The sequence below is a fragment of the Cynocephalus volans genome, chromosome X (genome assembly GCF_027409185.1).
Source record: "Cynocephalus volans isolate mCynVol1 chromosome X, mCynVol1.pri, whole genome shotgun sequence".
Lineage (NCBI taxonomy): Eukaryota > Metazoa > Chordata > Mammalia > Dermoptera > Cynocephalidae > Cynocephalus > Cynocephalus volans.
This window is the reverse complement of record NC_084478.1, coordinates 52048398-52076216: the sequence shown is the minus strand read 5'-3', so window position 1 is coordinate 52076216 and position 27819 is coordinate 52048398. Positions and strand designations below refer to the sequence as shown.

At 37.6% G+C, this 27819-nt stretch overlaps 1 protein-coding gene across 1 annotated transcript in view; it reads right to left on the bottom strand.

The window, feature by feature from the left end:
* Window positions 1-14329: 14329 nt before the first annotated feature.
* Window positions 14330-27819, bottom strand: part of LOC134367286 (cytochrome b-245 heavy chain) — a 30313-nt gene continuing 16823 nt past the window's right edge. Inside the window, exons 7-13 of the mRNA XM_063084000.1 lie at window positions 25762-25891; window positions 23441-23533; window positions 20801-21054; window positions 19785-19947; window positions 18423-18569; window positions 15581-15705; window positions 14330-14456 (exon numbers count right to left, since the gene is read on the bottom strand). Of these exons, the coding sequence (XP_062940070.1) occupies window positions 14330-14456; window positions 15581-15705; window positions 18423-18569; window positions 19785-19947; window positions 20801-21054; window positions 23441-23533; window positions 25762-25891 (1039 nt within the window). The remainder of the gene's footprint in view (window positions 14457-15580; window positions 15706-18422; window positions 18570-19784; window positions 19948-20800; window positions 21055-23440; window positions 23534-25761; window positions 25892-27819) is intronic.

Below are 27819 nucleotides of genomic sequence, written 5' to 3'. Positions count from 1 at the left end.
GCAAGTTGGCCAGTGTGGCTGGAGCTCAGTGATAAAGGAAGAGAGTGATGGGAAATAAGACTGAATAGGTAACAAGGGGCCCGATCATATAGGATCATCTCTGTGTGAGATGATGCAGCACTGATGGTTTTGAGCAGGAGAGTGACATGGTGGATGTGGCTGCTGTGAGCAGTGGTCAGATTCTGGAAATGGTTTGAAGGTAGGGTTGACAGAATTTGGTAATGAATTGCATATGGTATGTGAGAGAAAGAACTCAGGGATAGGCTAAGGTTTTGGCCTAAGCAAATGGAGTTTCCACTTACTGGAATGGGAAAGACTGCAGGACAGGCAGTGAAATAAGAAAACTAGAAGAGTGGGGGGGGGGGGGGATGGGTGTGTCTGGGTGTAGGTGTCCTGAAAGCCAGGTGATGAAAGTTTTGCAAGGAGGAAGGAATGATTAACTGTGTCATACACTAATGAGGTGGATGACATCCCCTCTGGATGTAGCTGTAGCTACAGGTGCTACCTGCCTCACAGTCTCACTGACATTGGTGGGCTTTTCTGCTGTGTCAGACACTTGCTGGGCTGGGAAAGGGTCCTCCTCTCCCAAGTGTTAGAGACAGTTCTACATGACATTAAAACACAATGGTCTTCTATGTGCTGTTCTCAGTTTTCAGTTTCTTGGAGCTCCACTAGATGACAGATAACTGAAGTCTCATCCTGCATCAGGAGACAAAGGGACACACAACTCAGTGCTACATTGAAAAGCTCCACTCCATCACACCCTGTTTAGTTCCTGGAGTCAGCCTGTGAGAAGAATTTGGCTTTCTCCATTTAGAGTGGTCCTTTTGCACCTAGAATGCTGCTTGGGTTTGAGCATCTACCTCAGCTCTCTCACATAGCTCCTAGGGCTTTGATGGGGTTTGGATGTGTTGTCCCCTCCAAAACTCATGTGGAAATATGATCTTAAATGTGGTAGTGTTGGAAACTGATTGAGTCATGGCGGTGGATCCCTCATGAATGGATTAGTGCTCTCCTGAGGTAGGGGGATTAATGAGTGAGATTTTGCTCTATTAGTTCCCATGAGAGCTGGTTGTTAAAAAGACCCTGGAACCTCCCTCCTCTCTCTCTTGTTTCTTCTCGCCATGTGATCTGCTTGTACCTGCCAGCTGTCTGCCGCTTTCCACCATGAGCAGAAGCAGCCTGAGGCCCGTGCCAGATGCAGCTGTCCCAGAATCGTGAGCCAAATAAACCTCTGTTCTTTATAAATTACCCAGTCTCAGGTATTTCTGTTATAGCAACACAAACACACTAATACAGGCTTCAAGCAACACTGCCACCCTTCATAGCCATTAAACCCTTGCATCCAATTTATGCAGATTATCCCAGGAACTCCAATTTGCATAGTGGCCCTAGATCTGGAAGCCACATTGCACTGTATCTAAGTATTATGCTTTAAGCATTTTATTGAGGAAATGGAATTACTAAAATAGACAAATGTTATTCTCACCCAATTTTGTACTGTTTACTTAATGCCATAACCTAATTTTGCTTTTACATGTTGTCACTAATTAAAATTCTAGGTTTGAAATTAGCATTCTCTTCCAAGGTCAGCTTTTGAGATAAACTCCTACATCCCCTCTATCCTAGTGAATTTTAGCATCCCCATTCACTTATCTTCATCCTTCATCATTATTCTGTGAAGGTATAGGGTAAGTTTGGGGAGAAACGCACCATCCAGATTCAATCCTTACTGCTTTGTTTCCTAGATGCATGACACTGGGAAAATTGCTTAACATATCTATGCCTCAATTTCCTCCTCTGAAAAGCAGAGATATTAATTGTGAAGATTAAATGAGATGAAGCATGAAGTTCTTAGCACATTGTACTTATAGAAGCAAGGAGATGAAGCCCACCTTAGTCTGGGTCTATAAGATAGGAAAATGTTGAGCAGAGCCTTCTGCCCCCAGCCAACATGTAATGATCATTTAATATAGCAGTAAGTAAACCCTCATTGCTTCAAATCATTGAGATTTGGGTGTTGTTTGTTACAGCAGCATAACCTGATCTTGACTGACTAAAACAGAAATTGATAATGGAAGTAGGGTGTACTTTAAAAAAAAAAAAACTGAAATGAGTGACTTTGACATAGTGGTTGATTGGTGGGGGTAAAGAAACAGGAATTAGGAAAGAAAGACTGGAAAGATGAATATTCCTGTTATGCAGAGGCAATGCATTTGTTATAAATGCTACCTGTAATCACTTGGGGAAAAAAATCTGTGCCTATTAAATGTGTAGATCCAGGAGAGAAAATATGGAAAACATTACGCTAGTACTGTGTTGTTTGCTGTTAACTGAGAATGGACTGGCTTGCAAATAGAAACAATAGGGACTCCTGGGTATCAACTTATGTTCCTGGACTTTGAGCTTACTGCTTTGACAGAATGGGAGAACTGTGGCATTGTCAGCCTTCAGCAAGGACTGAGAGTATTTTCCTTACAAAAAAGAATCATGAACTAGTGTTGTTCCCCCAAAATGTGCAGGTATCCTTCTAGGCACATGTTAGGATGACTCTTTCCAACTCTCTTGATATTAGGTATAACATCAAGAAGTGAAAAGTAAAGCCAGATAAGTAAACACAGGTGAAATCGTGAAGTCCCTCCTAAGTCATGATAAGAAGTTAAGGCTCTGTCTTGAAGCAGCAGGAATCCTTGGAAGATTTTTTGACAGAGGGATGAAATAAGATGGGCTGACCAGAAATGCATTCCCCACCAAAACTTAGAAGAGGTTAATATTTTGTAAACAATATGCACAAATCAGACCATGTGTAATCCGATTAGAATATTCAGAAACAATGTAAAATATCATAATACAGAGTAAAAGTGAGAATTGCCTTTCACCTAACCCCAAATTCCTCTTCTTTCCCCAGATTATCACATCAATTAATTGGTGTGTATCTTTCCAGACCTTTGCTATACACCGAAATGCACACACAGACCCACACTCACACACACACACTGTTTTAAAAATGTGGATAGAGTCACATGTATAGATCTAACTACATGACTGTATTATACATATCCCAGTGTGTGGAGGCATAGTTTCTAATTGATGAACAATTAAGATGTGTCCAATGTTGTAATAAATATCCTTGCATACATCTAATGTAGTTGTAAAGTCTGTCTCCAAACTGAGGTGTGCATGAGATATGATTTTATTTTTGTTTAGCAAAATCTCATTTCTCTTTTACGTGCTTTCTATCATGAATAGGGAAAACTAATCACAGTCTTTAGGATTATGGCCATACTGCCACCCATGGAAATTGGGTCACAGTTCTAGAATCTTATACAAGCCAAGAGGGATGAGGCATTTGGACAGTGTCATCTGTCCCTTTTCCCCATTAAGATCTGTTGTCTTTCAGCAACTTTTGTGACACATTCAGGCATGTGAAATTATTTCTATGAAACTTCCCAGTGTCATGTCTACCTATACAAATGGCATATTCTTTTTCTCCTTCAGGTCTTGTCAATACTCTACCTCTTCTATTGTGCTTTTAATTTTATATTGTGAAGGTTAATAATTTTACATTTTCTATTTTAAACTTAGCTAAGTGTTCTGTGGTTTGTCTATTAATTAATTCTAAAATTAAAACCAATAATCATTTACATTATAATGACATAAATATTTTCATTTCAAGCTGAGTCGTGTGCTAGGATTATTTTTCCATCTCTATAGCTCTAATGTCATGACTATGCCACTTAAAGGGAATATTCCTAGAGTGGTTTGAATGAATTCTTTAACTCCCACCAAGTGCTTTTACTATATACTCAAGTTTTTCCAAATTCTCTGTCACTTTACTTATTCCATCAAGTTTCATTATTTCCTGGAGATCTTTTTGGAGTTCTTCCTTTCTGCTTCTATCTGCAGTAGCTGCTCTCAAAGCTGACTGCACAACCTAATCCTGGGACTTTCTTTCTCTGCCCTCCCGGGTTATAGCCATTGCTTTCTGGATCTTATTTCCTCAATTGTTTTATTTTCTCATTTTTCACAAATGTAGCCTCAAGTGACTTCTCAAGAAGGAGTTATGGGTGGTTAATTTTAGTGTACCTGAAAGTCTGAAAATGTCTGAGAATTCTAATTGTTTCATGTTCTCACCAATACCAAAACTTTTATTTTTAAATTTATTTTAATTTATCAGTATACAATGTAGTTGATTTTCGTGTCCCTTTACCAGTTTCTCTTTCTCCTCTCCCTCTCTCCCTTTCCCCCATCAACATCATATCTGTTCACTTGTCTTAACAAGTTCAAGGAATTGTGATTGTTGTGTCTTCTCCCTGCCACCCCCACCGCCACTGTTTATTTGTTTATGTATTTACCTACGTTGGTAGATGTGAGATGGTATTGCCTTGTGATCTTAATTTGTATTTTGCTGATGGCTGATGATTTTGAGCATTTTTCATATTTATTAGCTATTTTAATGTATTTTATTGTAGAGTTACTGTCAAAGTGTTTTGTCTATTTATAAATTTTGGGGGGGTTCTCATTGATTTGTTAAAATTCTTTATATATTCTGAATGTGGGACCTTTATGGATATATGTATTGTAAATACTTGTATCTTCTCCCAGCCTGTGATTAGTCTTTTCACTTTCTTAATAATACCTTTTGATGAATAAGAAGTTTTTAATTTTATAAAGTCTAATTTAAGTTATTTTTCTCTTATGATTTGTGCTCTTTGTATACTGTTTAAGAAATCTTTGCCTATCCCAAGATCATAAATATAGCCTCCTATATTTCCTTTTAGAAGTTTTCTTTTTTACCTTTTCCATTTAGATCTATGCTTATCTCTAATTTGGGGGTGTGGTGTTAGGTAAGGATTGAGGTTTATAGTATTCCATATGGGTATACAATTGCTCCAGCACCATTTGTAGAAAATACCATCCTTTCCCCCCACTTAATTATAGTAGCACATTTGATGTAAATCAAGTTAATATATATTAATTAATTAATATGTATTTATTTAATTATGTACATACTAACTTAAATACATATCTACATATAGATATATATGTATTTATGCTTCTTTTTCTAAGCTTGCCTTGATACCACACTATCTCAGTTACTATACCTTCATAGTATTGCTAGGGAGATTATAAATTAAGACAATTTTGGAAAAGTTTGGCAATGTCTATTAAAGCTAAACATACACTTACCCTATGACCTAGGAATCTGGCTTTTACATATATGCCCAATTGAAATGGCTGTATATGTAGCCACAAGACGTACAAGACTGTTTGTAGCAGTATTATTCATAACAACCAAAAACTGGAAGTAGTCTAAATATTTATTAATGGAAGAATAGATAAATAAATTTCAGTGGAGTCATACAATTAAAAATTATACCAAATAAATAAAGAACAAACTCCTGCTGCACACAACATGGATGAATCTCAAGATTTTTGAGCAAAAGACACAAAAGTTCATTTATTACAGGATTCTATTTATATGAAATTCAAGAGCTGGCAAAACAAATCTATGATATTAGAAGTCAGGATAGTGGTTACCTTTGGGGAATAGGGATATTGGCTGTGAAGGGTCATGAGGGAAATTGGGTTCTGGAAATGTTCTATATCTTGATCTGGGTGGTAGTTACATGGGTGCATACACATGTAAAAATATATCAAGCTGTACATTTAAGATTAGTGTTCATTATAAACTTTGTTTTACACGTGGTATACATAAATAAGTAGGTTAAAGAAAAAAAGAAGAATGGAAGTTTGGAAACATCTTTATTTTGCTTCATGATTGAGTGTTTAGCTAGGTTATAAGCACAAACTGTGCGGTTCCTGCCAGATTCTCTCAAATGTCTCCTATCTTTCCTTTTTGGGCAGAGCCCTATTCGTGTGTGGTTGCACCTCTTCTTCCAGACTCAGATGAAATATCCCAATGCAGAGTGTGGGGTCTAGTTCCAGACCTATCACTGAGGCTAGATGATGTAACCCAGAAATGTGTGTGTATGAAGGTGGTGTTAATATTCCTAATGGAGGGAATCACAACCAACGCAAAACAGACAAGAGAAGTACACTGAGAAAATACATTCCCACCCCTTTCTCTTTCTCTGGACTACTTGGAGGTGCAGTTCCTTTTGAAGTCTTTCCAGAAAAGACCTGTGCACTGAGCACACGCACTGCCAAGTGCGGCTCCTTGGGGCTCTTTGTGAACTGGTGTCCAGTGCAGTGATGCTTCACGTTTCATGCTTCGTATCTTCCCTTGCCTCTCTTTCCCACTTTCTCATACTCACCACTCTGGGCTTACACCTCCCAAGCAAAGTATCAGCACTTTAATCCTTGCCTCAAACTCTGCTTTCTAGAGGACCTAGGTGAAGCTAGCCAACTATGGAATTCTAGGGTGAATATAATCTCCAGCAAAAATTTGAGGACCTTGGTCCATGGTCTTCAAGTTTCCAGTATTGCTGGAACCAGTATGATTCTTGCTACTTTATGGGTTAACTGTGTTTTATTTTATTTTGCTTTAATTTTTCCTTTCTGGAGGCTATTGCAAATTTGCTTTAACGTTGATGTTCTGAAATTTTATAATAATATATCTGACATGGGAATTTATTTTCAACGTGCTGGTTACTCAGTGGACCCTCTCAGTATGACAGTTTGTATTATTTAGCTCAGATAATTTCTGATACTTTTCTTCCACCTGGTATATATTCTATTTCTGGAACTCCCATTGAATGGATGATGGACTTTACCCTTTTCAGTCTCATGTATAGCTATTCCCCTCCTTTGTGTCTGGTATATTTCCATGGCCCTAATCTCTCTGGAATTCTTCAGAGTAGGTAGACATCTTCCCGAGCTTGATTCTCCTCCTCACATACTTCTGGTTTTGATTTCCTTCATTACAGTTCATGAATTACTACCACTCTATCAATTGTACAGCTTCTAAGAATATGTTAAAATTTTTATGCTTTGATGGTCCTCTTCTATTCTCTTCACATGGGTAATACCATTATTATTTTTAAAATACCCTTTAAGGGCCTTTGGAGAGAGAGAGAAAGAAAATTGCTTAGGATCAATTCACCATCTTGAACCAGAATTGTCTGAATTTTTATTATGCAGTTGAATCTGTCTTTTCCATGTGACTTGTGGTTTTCATAACTGCTTAACTGGGTACATTTTTTTTCTAAATATTGATCATGTTTTGGATTCATCCAGACAGTTTATCTTTACTTAGAAAAGAGTTTATCTCTGCTGTCTCAAAGCAATAAACACTACCTGCAGCAGACCTTCATCTAGCAGTTCAAAACGTCCTCATTTCTGAAAATAGCTAATTGGGTTTTTTAATAACATTAAGAAAGCAGAAAGTAAACAGCTGTTTGTGAGTATATTCTGTATTTTTTTATTTTCAACAGAATATTTAAGGAATTATTTTTAGAAGAATAAAACTTCATTTTTCTATTTTTAGAGCCTCAAATGTGATGTAATTTTAATTTCTTTTCCACCCTTCTCTTAAAGCAACCTGTTTTTTATTCTTATCTTTGAATTAATTTGTAAACAAATTTTACTTTTTCAGGCACAGTCTACCCAAGTTCTTTTTTCCTCTCCCCCAAGATGTAGAGGTTCCTGCCACCTGAGAATACTATGGAATGAGTCATTTTCAATGGCTGAATTTTCCAGACACCTGAAGATTTACCCTTCAAACTTAGGCAAAAATGTTAACCATTTTTCAGGAATATTTTAGCAGACTTAACACGATTTAACCCTGTTGTGAAGGTACTGTAAAGAACATTATTGCCATTACATATGTTATTGTGCCAGATTGTAAGCTCTAATCAATATGCACCCTCTTGGTGTTCTAGCCAGTACACCAACCAGAGAAAAAGCTCAGTATATACAGCATTTGCTGAGTAAACGTGCGAATGTATGAATGAAGAAATGCAGTACAATGATGGTTTTAGGTTCTATTGTGGCATATGGAGTTCTTTTTCCCTTACACTAAATGGTCCCAGACGGCTATGCTTTTAAATTTTCAAGTCTGCCTTGCAGTGTTTTTTTCTTTGCCCTTTCTTTGGTTCTCAGATGTTGCTGCTACTGTTGTGTATGTATCTAGCTCTAGCAGTCCTTCTCTCTTCACTTGCCATTTGGGACCAAGATGACTCAGCTGGCTATGGCAAATATACAAAAGCCCCGAGTGAATTTCTGACCAGCTTTGTCACATTTTAGGGAACTGTTTGTGAATGTGAATTCTATTTTAGTTTCTCAGACACTTTCTCCCACCCTTACTTGCATCTACTACTTCTGTTTCAGATAGTGAGATTGCCAGATAGCTTATTTCTTCATAGAGGGAACAACATGCTACTTATTGGAATAGAATTTGAATAAATTACCTGTACTTCTAGATGGAAACACCTTTGATCTGAGGCCAGGGACTTTTATACATTCATAACACTTATGACTCCATGTAAGTCATGACAATTCAGAGGGTATAGTGTTTTCTTCATAGTGAAGCTAATATGTTCTTTATGGCAATCCCCAGAAAAGTGTGCCATGCAGTGCAAGCATGAATATAATCACCTACAGCTCTCACCCTGGAACCCTCCATTACTTTCATCAATTTTTGATATCATTTATATCAGTAGCTTTGTTGTGTAACAAACAACCCTAAAGTTAGTGGCTTAAAACAGCAACCATTTAATATTTCTCATGCATCTACAGGTCATCTGGGTGGCTCTTTTGATGTGAGCTGGGCTCACTCATGCATCTGCAGTTAGCTAAGGGTGGGCTAGGCAGTTTTGTTAATCTTGGGCTCTCTCTCATATGTCTGGGGTCTTGGCTGGGACTACTAGGCTGCCTCTGCTCTACCTCACATGTCTCTCCCTCAAGCAGGATAGACTGAGAATACTGTCATGTAGAAGGTAGAGGAGCAAAATAGAGAACAGAAGCATGCCAGATTTCTTGAGGCCTAGGCTCTGAAATACACATGTCACTTCTGCTGCATTCTGCTGGTCAGCGCAAGTTACAAGAATAGTCCTGATTCAAGGGGTGAACAAATACACTTCTCCTGATGATGAAAGGAACCACAAAGTCACATTACAGAGAACGTGGATACAGACAGAAGGAAAATTTGGGCCAATTTGTGATCAATTTAAACATTATTTACATCTTTAAAAAGCAAGGAAAAATAATCACTGTATTCATTTTAATATTCCCTACCTTGTTTTTTTCCCCTGTATTAATTTTGATATCATCTATTTGTTTCACGTTTTTCCCCTGTTCCCATCTCCTCCACCCTTGGATATACCATATCTTAAAGAGGAAACAGATTTTTCAAAATACATTTTTACATATACTAAATGCAAACTGAAGTTTGCTGATTGTTTTCTACAAAGGAAAAAAAGTACAAAAACTCATATTCTTAAAGGTTGTTTTAGAACCTACTTTCTTTGTGAGTTGGACATGATCAAGCTTGCTGTTGTCTTTGATCCCAGTAAAGCCACAGGCACATTTGCCCCAGCTGAATGAAACACCTGGTAATGAATGCAGAAGGAAGCAGAAAACACAGAGGTCTGAGTATAATGTTTCAGCCATGAATGATACAGAGCTCAGCTCGCAACTGGAAAAAGGATGATCAGGTAGCTCTGCTGACCTTCAGTAGCTGGGTCTGGAATAACTACCATGTAAATAGTGCACCCTGGTGGTTTTCAGCACATTAGCTCTTCCTAGGAGATGTTTAGGTAGCATGTTTTTGTTTGTTTGTTTGTTTGTTTCTTATCAACCAACACAAGTATCTCTGAGATTGGCTCTGAAATCTCTTGGAAACAACAAAGGTGATTCATTTCAAATGCCCTGACTTGCCCCCATCTGATCTGAAAAAAATGTTATGTAGCCTTTTCCGCGAATATGGGTGGGTTAGTGATTTTATTTTTGCCTAACTGAGAGTCGCATGACTGAAAAGAGGAAGTAATGTTTAGCAATAGCAATCATGTTATCCAACATAATGGCAAACAGTGGTTACTTAATATTCTAATGTAAATTTAAGATTTATGAAGACCTTTTGATCTTATTTTTTTATATAAATCAAGTTTGCAGTCTTTGTGGCAGTCTTCTCTGAAGGATGAATATAACACAGGCTGTTTCCAAAAGTCAGACAGGCACAGTCTCCATATTGTTATTTCTCAGAATAAGATCCAGAAAATAAACTCATAGTGGCCTGTGCTCATGTACAACCTTTCTTAGTACTCCCTTTTTTCTACAAAACAGTGTATTTCAGGATACAGTTTCTTCTTATAGTTTACAGTATTCCAATTCCTCAAAAATTGCTAATCTAATAGCAATAATTATTAACTGGAATGTCAAATTCCTTAGACTACCTCATTCCCTGATCACTACAACAAGATTATAAAGACTACAGTTTTAAAAGAAACTCGGGCCATCTGGTTGATTGTTTTTCCACATTTTAGAAATCTCTAATGGTCAGATTTCCTAGCCTTTGTCAGCAATTTGGTTTTTGCCCAACAGCATTTATGATTGAGAAATTCTGTCTTCTTATAATTTAGCTTCTTCCTCATACAATTTTATTTCACACACAAACATACAGACACATGATAAGGGCAATAATGAGCCATTCCCTTATAGACAGAAATAGTTTACAAATAAAATAAATATAAATAAAAAAGTAGATTTAATAAATATTATTGAGTCACCCTAGAGCCTTCTTTTCTCTGAGCAAAATAATTCTGTTTCTTGATAGGTTCTATTTTACTTAATTTAAAAGTGAAAAGTAGCACGAATCAGGTAAACCAGTGTTTCTAAACCAAGATACCAAGATACTTAGATGGCGTAAACTAGAGATTTATGTCACCACTTTACCCATTTATTCTTAGTGTATAATATGTATCTAGCACAACAGCTTTGAAGATATTCTTGATTACTTATACCTTGTCTAATCTGCTAGTGTAGTATAAAGAACACAAACTTTGTTACCAGAAAAATGTGGAGTTAATGTTAACATAATCACCCACTAGTTGTGGAACCTTTGCTTATTATTAATTTTTTCTCAGACTAAGTTTTCTCATCAACAAAATTGGGATTAAATGGCTACCTTATGGTGCTGCTGAGGGATTAAGTGAAGTGTATGTAAAATGTTTGGCATAGCGGGAGGTGTTTACTAAATATTAGCTATTTCTATTATTGCCATTTGTTTAGATAATGTCCTTTCCTTCTATGGGAGCACCTGCTGACTCCCACAGGAACATATCACATCCACACCCCTACGCATATCCTAGATAGTGGGGATTATAACTGGTTGATTCATTTAGAAAAATGGCCAAAATAGAACCATGAGCGTGTATGTCCACAATCTGACCTGATGACACCCAATTGTGAAGTTAAAACATGAAAGACCAGTGGAAATGGAAAAAGAGGTTATATGGGGGCTTCTGTGTCTTTGAAATTCTGTCTACAACATGAAGTGACACTCCCTTGTCCTTTATATTGGTATTGATCACCAGGACATTAGCACAGAACTTAGTCCTCAGTTTTCTCTTCCCAACCACAAACTTTGTAGTGTTTGGCATGCATATACAGAAATACAGGGAATCTCAACCCTACCGGGCAGGGCAAATCTTTGTTAGCTGAATTTACCCTTTAATACCAACATCAATAACACAGACACAGAGAGAACTCATTAATTTTAATAGTTGAGCACAGTTATAATAGGTGTTTTTTTAGGAATTATCTCCCAGGTTCCCCCCAAAGCTTTTCATATGCAATGTTCACAAGTATTCAAATTTCATAAACACAATATTGCAAAAGCAGAACTAAGAAAAACCTTTATAGCCTTGAGATTTAAAAAAAATGCTTCATCATTCTCTCAGTACCTATTCCTAAATGCTAAATATAAAAGCTGTGCTGGCAGCTGGCAGCTGTTGGCTAGTAATTTGCAGCTGGCAGTTGTGGGCTTGGGAAAAGAATAAAGAAGGAAATTCCCATAATAAGCCCTTTCATACTCATTTTTAAACTCATAACCAAAATAATACAGAGCAGAACTCTCTAGTTTGGCAACTATGTTGGTGACAGTGGTAGAAAACCCTGGAGAAACATCCTCAGAGCAACAAAATGGAGCTGGTTTTACTCACGCCACATAGGTTAGAAAGGACCAGCATTCTCAAATTTTTATAATTCAGGTTCCCCCTCCTGCTCACACTTTGGTGTAAAGAAACTATGAACACAAAGCCTGAGTCATAGTAATAGCACAATACATAAATATTTGTTGAATGAATGAACTAATACCCGGGTGCAGTGTGAACAGGCTGGACCTGAGTTTCTCTGAGCAGATACCTTCCTGGTACATTTCAGGGAGGTGACATTCACACAGCAGCCTTATTTGTCAGAACCAACCCGTCCCTGCCCTGAGGATCCTGGGAGACTTAAAGAACAATAGTACTGTAAAGAATAACTGAGTTCTTATTTAGTTTATTCCAGATTACCAAATATACTCACCGCGCATCAAAATTTGTGAATAGAATTTAAAAAATTCAATATGATATGTAATCAAAATAAGATGAATATGTGTATGCCTCCTTCAATTACATTCACAACATGCAAAACGTTAAGAAATCTGTAGTAGAAAGTGAGCAGTGTGAGACGCCCATCCTGCACCTTTCCCTTTTGTCTTTTTTGCTTTCTCTTACTCTCCTTCTGTTCTCTTTCCCCCTCTTCCTTCCCTTTCCTCCTAACCCAGGCTTTGGCCCTTCTCCGTGCTCTCTTCACTTTCTTCCTCATTACCAAACTGGACGATTTCTAAAAATCTGTGGTCACAGGGGGTGGGGCAAATAAAGCCATGTTTAGTTCCTAGAAATGAGAACAAAGTTATAAGAAAACAAAAACAAAAAGCAAACTGTTTCTGGCCATACTAACAGTGATTTAGAGACTCTCTCTTGAACTCATGGATATCCAGAACATTTTAGTAGATGTGAATTTAATACAGTAAAGTGAGGATTTTATTTTCCAGAATGTTAATTTCATGATTATGATGGTGATAGTGATGACAGAATAAAAATAAATGATTAGCCACACACACCTAAAATCTATTTTGTATGTGTATCTAAGTAAAGCAAGGGGTAGATGCTATTTACAGCTGATGAGCATATCAGATACATATTTGTCACCATTTTTAAGTTCAATATTGACAAGGGCTGGCTGGAGGAGACTGTTTCATGCTGTGAGTCTGCATTGCTTTCATAGCACAGGGAGCAGGACTAGAGGAGATATCCAGGGTCATGGCCAGAGGTCAGTAATTCTCTGCCTCTACACCCTTCTCTCCATGCTTCAAATAAGAATGTGAGGGACCCTCTGGGCCATCCTATTGGTGACTATCCTTAGCCTGTTCTCTACCCTCAGGAGAATCACGTTCCTTTGGTCTATAAGAGTAACAGAATCTATTTCCTTAGATAATTCTTTTTAAGGCTTTAATTCTACCATGGCATTGTATGGTTCTTGATGCTTTTTAAAATTTTTGATTGACAAGTCATAATTGTGCACATTTATGGGTACAATATAATGTTTTGATGTATGTATACAATATGGCATAATCATGTCTTTTCATTCATTCATTCAACAAACTTTCCTTAAGTATCCACTTTCTGCCAAGCACCATGGTAAATGCTGCGTATTACACTAACTCCAATCAGTTTAATATTCTTTTGTAGGAAGAATCTCTGACCCAGTTAAGCTTCTATAATGATAAACTGGAGTACGCTCAGATGTAAATACTGTCACTAGTTAAGTGTTGAATCACTCTCAGCATATATTATCTTATAACTATTTCAAAAATTTCCTTTAATATAACAACAACAATAACAAAAATGATACAAAATGGAAAATGAATTGCTATTCGTTGGGGTTGCTTCTTCTTTTGAGGTGTATAAAAACCTATTTCAAGGCAGACTGGTATTGTAAAAAGACTACCAAACTTGGAGTCAGATTGCCTAGATATGATCGTAGCTTCATAATTTTAGGGAAGTCACTCAACCTTTTTGAGTTCCCAATTTTTATCCTAAAAATGAGTCCAGGAGTCCTTGCCCTACCTTCCTCTGGTATTACTGAGAGTAAAAAATGAAATAATATTTGTAAAAGTGCTCTGAAAACCATAGAACATCATACTTATCACTATCAAACATAACTTATCACTATCAAACAATCTCTGATATTCCTTTCAGGGAAAACTATTACATTATAGTTTCTTTTTCTCCCTTTTTTTTAGACAGGGAAACATATTATCAACCATCATTATTTGGGCATTTGCCAGCATACGCCAAACTTATTTTCTCATGGAAAAAACAAGTTAGAAGTTTTCCTTGTTGAAAATGAAATGTACTCCTCGAGGGCCAGACTCGGAGTTGGAGATACTCTGTTTACTGAGGGTTTCAGCCAGGGCTTCAGGTCCACAGAGGAAAACTCCTATTCTGGTACTATTTTTGGGGGGAAAAATAAAAGGCAGTTTCAGTCTTTGGGATGAGATAGACTACAAAGCAGGTGGGGGGATTTCCTAATGAGTTCAGGCTCCAAGGCAGAGTCCCCTTTACTCACTGGTCTTTTCCACAAATTAATTAATCAGATTAATCAGCAGGAGGGTGTCTCATCCCGTTTTGTGGGGATAGCTGAATAATTCAAAAAGCAATTGACTTTCCTGGAAAATGTAATCTAGGCAGGGTTTTTGGAAACTTCTACCACAGAGAAAATGGTGGTGAATTTGTTGAATCTGTGGGCTACTTCCCTACAGGGCTCTGTACCCACAAACCCTCTCTGGCATCTTGAAATCAGGAATGAGCTCACTTTATGTACACCAACTCTGCTAACACTTTGGTGTGTCTTCATCTCTCTAAATTTTAATCTGAAGCCTTGATCTTTAAGGTGTGTTTCAGACCAGTAGCCTTGGCATCAGCTTTTTAAGACTGCAGATTCCTGGGCCCCACCCTAGACCTACTAAATCAGTATCTGCATTACAAAAAGATCCCCAGGTGCTTTGTATGCTCATTAAAATACATGAAGTAATGGTCTAAAGGGTGTATTTATGGTATCTCTTGAGTTTCTCATGTGTTCTAGCAAGACAGGGAATCCCCTCAAAGTTTCATGATGGCTAAAGATGTACTGAGAACAAAAAAACTTTGGGACATCTACCCACTTATGATTTTAGACCCAAAAGTTATAACTGAAAGTGGGGACAGTGTTTTTATAATAATAAGTATAAATTATACTGAATATTTTAAAAAGTAGACATACTAGTAAGATTTAGGAGATTAAAGAAAAGAAGTAAGCTGTGGCTCAAATTGGGATGAGCATGTTGAGAAAGTCTGTGATGGGAAAATTGGAATCTTTGCTTTAAATGACTCACCAGGTGATTTTGGTATGATTTAAAGATTGCCTATTAACATCAGAAATATCTGGAACTTTCTATCGGGCAAAAATTCACCCCCTTATTTTATAGTAATAATGGTATTTTAGTTTCTAGAATATATGAATCTAGACATGCTTGGGAACTGCTGCTTTAGGCAGACCGAGAGTCTCAAGAACACCTTGGTGGGGGACTCCTTACTTAGGGTGTTGACTTGCAATTGTCTTGAACTCATTATCCCAGTTGGGCCGTCCGTACAAAGTCTTTTGTTTCAGGCCTGTGATCACGTCTTTCTCCTCATCATGGTGCACAGCAAAGTGATTGGCCTGCAGGAAAGGGCATGAATTCAGAAAAAAGAAACATGTTGTAAAAACACATACAGATATATTTACATAATTCACAAACCAAGCTCTGTCAACAGTTTTAGCTGATACATATATGTATATGTGTATGTGTGTGTGTGTGTGTATAGATAACCCATTCTAACCTATATATATATATATATACACATATTTGTAGTAAGGCACCGTGCTGGAGGTTAGAAGGTAAATAATTAAGCAATTTACAATCTCAAAGGGGAGACCTTGAAGTATTTATGTAAATAATCCTATTTGTAAAATACAGTGTGGTAAGTGCCATGGAAGAGACACAAACATTCTGAGAACAAAGAAGGAAGGTGGAGTGGGAGGACAGGGGAAAGTTTAGGGCCTTAGCATCTGAGTCAGCATTGAAGTGTGGGTAGTGTCTCACTGTCTTTTCTCTTTGCTCTACCTTTGACTTTCTCTCATCACCATGATATATTCCCACTACTTTGGGAGAATCACTAAGAACTGAAACAATTATAGACTAAAATGCACTCATGTTTTGGTAACATAATGAGACATCAAATCAAGCCTAAAGCTAATCCATGTGAGTGTTTGCGTGTGTGCGTATGCACATAAAGTCACATGTTGTTTTTCTGCTACTATTCTAGGGGTCCTCAATTTGAACAACAGGTATTCTTTATAAAAGGGTTTAAATTTATTTTTAAAAAATAAGTCAGATTTTAACTTTAGTAGATGGATGATGGAAATAAATGAGGTCAAAAAGGTGGTCATTCTGGTTTAACAATCCTCTAGGAACCAGTTTTGCAAAGCAAAATATCCATTTTTTTCAATGTAAATAAATTACCCATTTAGCCAACTGTGTCTGGCTTTTTAAAATAAGAAACAGTAAAGCAATTTATATATTATATTATATTTTTATTTCTGGTGTTTCATTGTTATCACAGGGGCTTTGTTGTTTTGTTTTTAAATTGCAGAAGTCGCATCTTGTAACCACGTTTTCTGGAGCAGTAATTCTTATGGTCATGTGTCTTTGGATCTACATTTGTTATAAGACTCTTCTAAGACTTGAAGAATCTATGATAAACAATATGCCAAAACTCAAATGAAAAGTCAGTCTTCACAGCAACAGAGTGCATATGAAAGATGCCCAGTTTTGAGGAGCCAATGGCTGGGTACAGCTAGCTGCTATGGTTTGAATGTGTTCTCTTCAAAATTCAGGTGTTGACAATGTGATAGTATTAAGAGATGGGGCTTTTAAGAGGTGATTAGACCATGAGGGCTCCTTCTTGTAAATGGGATTAAGGTTTTTATAAAAGAGGCTTCATTCAGCATTTTGAGCTTTCCCTCCTGCCTCTTGCCCTGTGAGGACATGGCATTCCTACCCTCCAGATCATGCAGCCCTCACCAGACAACTGAACCTGCTGGTACCTTTGTCTTGGACTTCCCAGTCTCCAGAACTGTGTAAAATATATATTATTTTTTATAAATTACCCAGTCTGTGATACTGTGATATTCTGTTATAGCAGCATGAACTTACTAAGACACCAGCTGAGACACTTGACAGAAACAGGAAAACACTTTGGCCTTAGCTCCTCACTCAGGTTAATAGCTTATGTTGCTTCCAGGCCAAGTCATTAATGTTTGCTTATTAACAAAGACATTACCCCTCTAGGAATCATTAACTCATTTCAGGGTTTTTCAATCTTGGCAATTTTGATATTTGGGGATGGATAATACTTTGTGGTGGGAGGCTGTCTTATCAATTGTTAATGTTTGCATTGCTAAATGTCCCTGGTGGGGGCAGAATGAGGGGGCAAAATCACCCCCAGTTGTGAACCACTGGCTTATTTTATTATAGTGTTCTCCAAACATTTTTGAAAGCACATTCTCATTTGATATACATTTATGCACATATGCACACATACACACACATACATAAATACACACATATATACACTACACGCATGTATATCACCATCATTAGATATATATTAATTTATTTACAAATGATAATCATGAACTACTGTGAGTTGCTAAGAGTACAGGCTCTAGAGCATCCTGATTTTGCCACTTACTTATTGGGTGCCCTTAGGCAAATGACCTAACCTGTCCTGGGCCTTGATTTCTTTATCTATAAAATGTGGATAATAACAATAGCTACTTCACAGGGTTGTTGAGAGAATAAAATTAGACAAACTATGTAAACACTAAGAATAGTACCTGGCACATAGTATATGCTTAATAACTATAAATTTATTGAGTATATTACAAAACATGCATAAACATATCAATATAAAATCCTTTAATAGATATGTTTATGCATTATATGTGTGTGTATATATATATAAACATATATATAAATCCATATATATGGAGAGAGAGAGAGCGTGCAAAAAGAGTGCACACGAGCAAAATTTTTTTCTGTAACCTGGTGGATCATCTTGTTTACCTGGTTTGAGACCCCCCTGGTGGAAGCATTGATCTAATAATGTAAAAGTCGTGGCTTTTATTTCTTCATAGGTTCCTTAGATTTGAACCTAGTCTGAACAGTCTAAACATCAAGTGGAGATACTGAGTGAGAGTGGATGGACTGGATCACCCAAATCCATTAACTGTACTTAGAAAAAAACAGTACACAAGACACACCAATAACCAAGGGGAAGTCAGTAAGCCCTGGCCACCATGGGGAGGATCTGAGATTGGAATCTTGTCCTCACCTGAGACTCATCCCAGCCAGTGAGATAGATGTTGTAGCTGAGGAAGCCAGCGTTGTTTCTCTCCTGCATCTGGGTCTCCAGCAGCTGCAGTAGGTCTGCAAACCACTCAAACGCATGTGTGTCCCGGCACAGCCAGTAGAAGTAGATCTGAAAGAGGAACATATCACAAAGCAGATGATATTTGGATAGGCTGTATCAGTTATTATCATATGGATTTCTACTGTCCCCCCAACTTTTTTTTCATGCTCAAAATGCCTAGAAACATAAGTTTTCAGAATGCTCTGGGCATTTTACAGGCTAGTTCACATGAACCTGCTAGTTCACATGAACCTGCTCTGAACTTCACACTAGCAGGACAGTAAATAAAGAGGTTGGCCTCATAAATACACAGCTTAGCAAAAACCATCAGCCTACCAACTTTCCCTCTGAGTTTGCTCTTGCTCTCCCAGAATCTCTGGCTTTCTTTGTACCTCCTCTCAGAATCTAGACTAGCAGTGGCTGCCACAGGACTGTTTCCCTGCTTGCTACTGACAGACATTCATGAGTTCCTAATAAAAAAAATAGTTCTACCCATACCTTTACTCCATAGAAAAGAAGTAAAAGGGGAGAATGAAAAGTCAAGGTAGGCTCAACATCCCTATTAGAATTTATCTTTACAGCTATTAGAATGATTCAAGGTTCATTAAAGATGTCCTTTATCAGGCAATAAAACTAAATTTACATCTAACAAAAACTCCCCTGGGAATTGATACTGAGGAGATATCCATAATAAAGTAAAAGTTTCATGTCTCCTGCCCTCCCCCTGCAAAAAAAGTATTGGCGAACTGGAAATTGAATCAATCTCAATATCTAAAACAGGATGATAGAAAAATTATTCTATATCCTCTCAATAGAACATGAAAGAATCATTAAAAATCATCATTATGAATTCTGTGATAACACCGAATCCCACTTTCTATACTATGTTTAAAAAAGCAGGATGTGAAATTATGCATGCTCAATATTTACAACTTTCTAAAAATATGTAAACATGTAGAAAAATATTAGAAGAACTTATACAAAAAAGATAGCTATTAGGTTGAGGTTGTGAATACTTTCTCTCTTTCCTAATTTTCTTTCTTCTGAATTTCCAGTAACACTATAGAAATATATATTACTTTCACTAATTGGTCTGCTTATACAGAAGCACATTGAATTTATCAACTAGTCCTTTGAAGAGAAGTCTGCCTCTCTGGAACCGCCCAAAGCTTTCTTCACTTCCCGTAGTCTCTTCCAGCCTCAGCCCTGAAGGCCCTTCTCAGGGCTCACTTGGCAGAGTGTGATGACCACTCCAGGCCCTCCAAAAAAAATTAAGGAACTTACCTTTTTGAGCCTCAAATTGGTGGCGTTATTGCAATATTTATACCAGACTGACTTGAGAATGGATGCGAAGGGCGTGACCCCAATTCCAGCTCCCACTAACATCACTACCTCGTAGCTGAACACATCTTCGCTGGCTGTGCCGAAAGGCCCATCAACTGCTATCCTGAAGGGAGTGGGAGGAGATAATTACAGAGATAGCTTGCTCTTCAGAATGAGATGGGACACCCATTGTCATTGGGGATGTGCAATATGTCAATTTGAATTGGAGCATTGTTATCTATGGGGCACTTTCTTCAATCAAATAGCTTTCAAGTAAACAACTTAGTGCCAACATTGGGGTTGGAAGTAAGAAGACGGATTTTTAGATAACTGAAAACGTTCGGAACTCTCAGCATGGGTAATTTTTCATCTCACCCCCCTTCACACAACACACACATACACACACCTGTATCTTTTGATAGGGCATTACATTTTTGAAATTTCTGCTTATATTTCACATTGAAGTGAGAATATTTTACCCATAACATCTTTTAGATTTAATATCTACACTTTTCATTTGTCTGTTCATTGAGCTATTCAGGAGACTTTTCTTCAGCTTCTACTAAGTGCCTGATACCTTGTTAGGCAGGTGGAGAAAAGGAGGTGAAATGAATAATATATGCCATTTACTCTCAAATAAATTATGCCAATTAAAATTTAAGAACACCTTTGATACACTACAATTGTGTTTGTGAAAGTTGATATAACTTGGCCTTGACCCTTACATATTTAAAGGAATTTGGGAGTATTCATTACTAATATTTATTTCAAATGTTTTATATTTCACAAAAAATTTATGAAAATATGTATAAACACACCACACACATGAAACAGGGAACAGCGAGATAGCTACCTATATTTTTAGAAACTGTGTGTTTTGTCAGAGACTCAGAGGCTAGTAAAGTGAGATACGAAGGAAGAGGAGCTATTTAGTGCCATTTTTCCTGAACTCATACACCTGTGTGATATGTACTCACTTAGGTAGTTTCCAGGCATCTTGAAACTCCTGCTTATCACAGCCACAAGCATTGAACAGCCCCTCTGTCCAGTCCCCAACAATTCGAATATGGATGCTAAAGAAGTCTTCCTCAGGGGCGGAGGTCAGTGTGAAAGGATGCCACTCCAGCTTGGACACCTTTGGGCACTTGACAAAAATGTATTGTCCCACCTCCATCTTGAATCCCTTCTTCTTCATCTGTAGCTCAATGGTTTTGAAAGGGTGAGTGACCACCTACAGAATAAAACATGTCTCTGGAAATGACACTTTTCCCAAAAAGTTGCCTTTTCAGTGTCCACGCGGATAAAAGGCTGAGCTACGATGCCCTACCCAGTTTCCTTCTTTAGGGCCAACATAGCAGTTCCTCCAGCAGATGTGTCTGTCACTGGGCATTGATCTTGGCTGTAGCCCATGACCAATGATGGGCTGATGAAGATGCCTTTCCTCAATTTGGGACAACTCCAAGGGGCCATCTCAACTTTAGCACTCCCTATAGGATCAGCTGAGGCCCCAGTTGCAACCACTTGCAGGTTAGCTTTTCCCTTTCCCCAATCCTGCCCTTCTTATTTCCTTTACAGGTTCTTCTCCTGAGAACCTGCCCCTATAAACCTTTTGCATGCAGTGCTCTGTCTCGGAGTCTTTACCAAGGAGCCCAATCCAAGATACTGGCTTTATTTTATTTTCCCTCTCAGAAGACAACAAAAGTTGCTAAAATTTTAGAAAAGTGATGATTTGCTGCTCAGCCTTCCTATCTTCTCTGGGGATGAGAAAGGACCTTAGCAGCTAAACAGAAAAAGGATATTCCATTAACTAGTTATACAGCAATATCCCCATACTAAGCCTAACTTAACTATGCCGGTCTATCTTTGTCCTGAATCACGTCTTGAACCTGCATGATTCCATGCATTATTTCTACATTTCTATCTACCTGGGGAGTACACCACCCATCTCTCCCCGAGCCAGGCCCTACCCACCCACCGCCATCCTCATTCTTCATGTACACAAAAGTTCATAGCAGCTTTATTTGTAATAGCAAAAAAATAAATAAATTAAAAATTAAAGAATAAATAAAAAATGGAATGTCCATCAACTAGTGAGTGGATAAATATATCTTTTTAAAACAGAATACATTAAAGAGCAATACAGAAAGTAATATACTGTTTCTTTGATGATTCCTAAGACTACTAGAAGAATTTTACATGTATAACTAAATTTCATATGTATAATTAATTTTATATGTATAACTAAAGACAAACCAATGGGCATCAAAAGAAAGAAAAATCAATAGAATAGCAGCTTCCTAATATTGACTGATATTGCTGGGCTTTTCTTTTCACGAGTGGGGAGCTATGGAAAACTGGGACTTTTTAAAAAACTTGTCAAACATTTCCAAATCTTGTGATTTAAGTGCATCTTATGTAATAAATCTCTAACCAACTTCCTTTCTTCCCTAAAATAAGAAGTTGTAAAGCTTAATTTTGAAAACAGAAAATGAAAATTATGTTGAAAATTGCCGTGTTGCAATTTTGTATGGTGAAAATAATTTTTACCATATTGCAAATTTGCTACCACAGGCACAAATGGGATTTAACTAAATAAGAAGTACTAGTGGACAGCATTCTCACTGGAATACTTTTGGATAACATCTTGTTTCTTATATTTGTTTATGGGAGAAGAAAACAAAATTGCCTTAGAGGTATTTTTAAGGGAAGGAAAAGAGGTTATCTCTAGTCTAGTAAGGGAAATTTTGTGGCAGCTCATTTTGCTGATCTGTGGTATTTTTCTTATAATATGATATAAATATCACGAAAGGAGAAATGTTGTGGCTTCTTATATTTCAAGGCTTCCAATGCCAGCTGAACTAACTTTACTATGATCCTCCATAGATGCCAAATGAGAAACGCTAGGGCAGAGAACAGGAAAAAATTGAGTGTTTTGCAAAAAATAACCCATAGAGGCTTTTGGTAAATATTTTGTGAACTGAATTGAATTGATTTAAATTTTACTTGATAAAAATAGTCTTGCCTTGTGTTTCCTAAAATGATAACAAGGAGTCTCCATTTATATTTATTTAACTTCCTTGAGACATAGGGATTATAGAATATAGGGATTATAGAATATCAATTGTGATATTCTATAATTATACATAAAGCACAGAAAAGGAAGTACAGGTGGCCTGGGAAACCATGTCAACCTCAGTGAGACTTACCCCTGATTCCCTGGTCTTTTGGCATCTGAATATTTTAAGACTAAATTTATGCCCTTGTGAACTCACCTCTTTTCCTTCTCCATTCTTAACTAATCTCATGGTGCCTCTATGCCCTTCCCCTCTACACACACATAGGGGTGGGGGGACATTTATTCACACAAAGCACTCGGTTTCATTTTAACATAGACTATGGTAACTTCTAGCTTCCCCAGTTAAAGGCCCAACTATTTCATTATTGAGCTAAGTACATACATTGAAATAATGTACATGTGAGGTCTCCTCTCTGCCCTAAGTTTAATCAAAAGTAACTTGATAAAAGACAGCTCTGACCAATGATATAGAGAACTTGGGTAGATTTATCCATGATATAGTTAGACATTGACAACTAATAATTCCTAAACCAACCAGTACCTTGGTGATGACCACCTTCTGTTGAGATCGCCAAAACCGGACCAACCTCTCACAGAGATAAAGGAACATGGGACCCACTATCCATTTCCAAGTCTGTAACCAGAGCAAAAATGAAAATGAGGTGTGTTAAAGGGTGATAGCTAATAAAAGATTCAGAGGGAGAAAAAATTAGAACTTAAGTTAGTCTTGGTAGGCTTGTTTAAATATTTGACATTCAATAAGTAAATTCCTTCTACAACAGAATGTATGAAAATATCTGAAGTTAAAGTAAATTTTTGAACCAGTACAAGCTAACATTCTCCTTAGCCACATTGGGGAACTGTATCTACAGTATGAAACTCCCAAGAGGAACTGCCCACAAGAATGGGATTTCCTTTCAGTGTTGCAACTGCAGTTGCAATAACCCTACAACAGAGCAAGTTTGGTTTCAGAATAAACATTTCTCTAAAAGATAGCATTTCAGCAACGTGATCTTTTTAATGCAACATTGCAATTGCTTTCTCTTAGCCATGTAGTTAGAGTTTACTCTTTTGCAAGGTAACATATTTTGTGCAAAAGTTTAGCTGTTTCTTCAGTGTCCTGGTAAATTCTGGGAACTGTGCAATGTGCTTGCTGAATGGAGACAAACCCAAAGATTTTCAGATTTCTTTAGATACCCCTATGATCAGAATATGCTGTGATTCAGAACACTGGAATTACTCTGTAGCACTGTTGGCTATAAAAAAAATGTTTGGCTAGACATATCCATCCTGGGACTCAGCCAGTTGGGCTCCTATTTTAATACTTGAAGTGGCAAATAATTTTAGAAGGCAATAGCATCTAAAAGATGACTTTCCAGAATGAATTTAAAGGAGAAAAAAAATCAGAGAATGATCCTCATAGTCTCAAATCTTTCTATTAAATCATTTTTTAGAAAACTGGTTTTCAGAAGTTGAGAACACCTGAATGTGCCCATCTGCAACCAAAGTTAAAGAATACCTGCCCCAGAGATCAAGAATGTTCTGCTGCTGGCCTTCATTTTCATGGGACAGGTATTTAAAACAGTCTCATATCATCTGTCTGTTTCCTGGGTACCACCATGGGGCCCCATTGAATGGAGTCATATTTAGACATTGCCTCTAATATGCTCAGAAACCCAGAAGCTCCTTCGAGGTAGATGCCTTTTAAGGTAGCAGTGCTCCGATTCCAGCTGTCATCAAGGAAATGTGTCTTCCCCAGCCTATAAGAGGACCTGCAATACAGTTCCCTTTACATCCTTTCTACTGATGTCTGAATGTAGTGGGGGCAGTTCAATGATGTGTCTTTGGTCTTCCATTAATGAGCAAGGATGCTTAAAGATGTTAAGTGCTCAGATGACATGCTGTGTCTAGAGAAAGAGCACTCCCATGCTAAGAGAGCAGAAAAAAAGAAAGGAGAAAATGGGATGGAAAATTTGCATTTATGTTATACTGTGCTTAAAGAAAAAAATAATCCTGTTCAGAAGCCCTGTGCAAATGTTGATTTTTGTCTAGTTTTATGCCAATGGCTAGCACAATAACCAATAAAGTATATTGTCTGCCAGTGAGAGAAAGGATACGAAGATTACAGGGCCCACTTCCCATTCTATGGAGCAGAGATATTGAGAATACACAAAATGGAGCCCTTCAGAGCTCTCTATAGAAGAAGGAAAATATTTCACCATATTTTCTCTCGGACACTCTTGCCACATTCCTTCCCTACCACACGGTACCATTAGATGTTGATGTGAGCTTAGCTGTTCAGCCTCCTTCGTGCCTCACAGACAGGACCTCCCAATGGCTAGAGGCAGCCATATGCATCACCTCATCAATTTCCTTCCCAGCTCTGAAAGCTGTATAGAAAGTCTTACTTGATAGCACCAAGGTGCTCCCGGTACCGATCAGCCACACAAAATAAATAAATAAATAAGTAAAATAAAGAGCCCCCTATCTCTTTATAAGTGATTTACTTGAGTTATCCAACTCAGCTGAGGATGGATTTCCTAAGTGTCCCTCTAAAAATCATTAACTGGTGGCCCTCACATCCAGAAGAAAACAGATGGAATCTTTTGAACTCAAGCAGCACTTTTAAAAACACTGCTTTTCCAAGTTTCATATCAGAATGTTGATAACAAACCAACGCAAAGCTTATTTTTCAAGAAACAATTCTAGCCAATAAGTATAGCAGAGAAAAGTGGACACAACATATTAGCTATTCTAGGACATTTGTAATGGACAACTCTATGATATTTGTGCATGTTTCTTAGGCACAGTTTGAAGATTGTGAATAATGGAACAGTAATAGCAACAATGAGTTGTACATACCATAGGAGGGTTCCCAGAGAACTTCGGGACTGGGCAGTCTTTTATTTTTCCCCAATCTGAGATATTTTGCCAACATAACTCTGGTTTGTGCTCCTTCAAACTGTCGTTGGTCTGCCCACGTACAATTCGTCTGGGAGAAAAATGTAAGTCCAGATCATTTCGTAGCAAGAAATTAAGGGGTTTGTTTGTTTGTTTTTAAGAATTTGGGCATATTTTAAGTACTCTAACATGGGTCCTGTACTTTTTACTTAAAAGTAATATCTTATTGTCCTCCCTGAATATATTAGAGGAAGAGAAAGAAAAATATGTGATCTTCAGCAATAGAAAAAAATATGTACAATGGCACAAAGAATATTTAGATGGTAAGTCTTGGGTCATCAATATGTGTTTCCTTAAAGAGAGAATTTGTGCTTCCATCTCGAGGACCATTTTCACTTATAAAGAAAGAAAAACAGAAAAACGCAAATCTAACACGGTAACTGCTAGTTGATACAGTGCCTTTGTGCAAATTAGAAAAAGGCACCCTTTCTGTAAGGAGAGACTTACAGGCAAAGAGCTTGGCCAGCAGAGTGTGGGCTAACTTTACCCTCCTTGGCCAAGCATCCTTGTATAGTGGACAACCTACACAGTCATACACAGCAGCCTTGAGGCTTAGCAGAAGGCCAGACAGCCTGGGTTCAAATCTGTTACTAGTTTGGAGGCCTCTGGCAAATTATTTAACTTCTTTGGAGTCTCAGTTTCTTAAACTGTAAAATAGGTATAATAGTACCTCAGTAAAGGTTTATTTTAGTAATCAATTGGCATGATGTATAAAAAAATGTCAATCATAAAGTAAAGGTCCAAAAAATGATAACTATTAAATTTTTAATGCTCAATTCACACAGGAAGAAAAGGATAGAATATGAATTCTGATTTTCTCCTTGTCTTCTCAACGTTAGAATCAGGAATCCAAAAATCTGGGTTTTAATCCCAGTTCAACGGCTACCTAGCCATGAGATTGTGAACTATCACCTAACCAGCATAAATAGCAGCTTCTCCTCAAATGGAGAACAGAGCAAATATATCTCCTTTCCTGTTCCAAAGGAAGATGAATATCTGTGAAAGTATACAAACTAGAGAGTGGAGGAAATTCCTTCTCTTCTCTAGGATTCTCTGAGACAGCCGGATTATGACTAAATCCCATTTAAAGATACTCAGTTGCTTTAGGAGAATCAAAGGACTCTTTGTCTACGCTAACTTCTCAGTGCTTAGAAAGAGTTCATCAGGGGTCAGAGTCAGCATGTAGATAAGAATGCACACAGTGGTTGCCCAGTGCGGCTTCTCACCCCGGCCTTCCTCTTTTCACACTCACGTCTTGACCACTTCTAGGCCAACTTGGCTCTGAGCAGAGTGAGCCTTGAGCTCCTACTTCCTCCACCCCTAGTTTCCTGGGGCCCTATCCCCACCAAGGAACTTCCCCAGGCCTGCCTTTGTGTGCAGGTGTGAAACAGCAGAAAAAGGAAACCTAGTACAGTCGGCCCTTTATAGCTGCGGTTCTGCATCCGTGGTTTCAACCAACCACGGATGGAAAATATTCTAAAAAACCCACAAAACAATTTTTAAAAATACCACAATAAAAAAGTAATACAAATAAAAAACCAGTATAACATCTATTTACATGCATTTATACTATATTAGGTAGTATAAGTAAACTAGAGAGTACGTAAAGTATACAGCAGGATGTGCGTAGGCTATATGCAAATACTACAGCATTTTATATCAGAGACTTTAGCCTATTTTGCTATCTACCAAGGTCCTGGAACCAATCCCTCACAGATACTGAGGGGTGACTGTATTAAAGAGTATTCTCAATAAAACAAACTCTCCCAACCACACACCTAGGCACTGTGTGTCTCTGTGAGAGCATTTATCACACCTGCTTTAGACCAACTGGGCTCTAATCCCAGCTAGGCTGCTTACCAGCTGGGTGGCTTGGGCTATACATTTTAAAGTTTGTAGCTTCATGTTCCTTGTCTAAAATTAGTATATCCAGGAAATGGGGATAGTTAGAGCATCTAT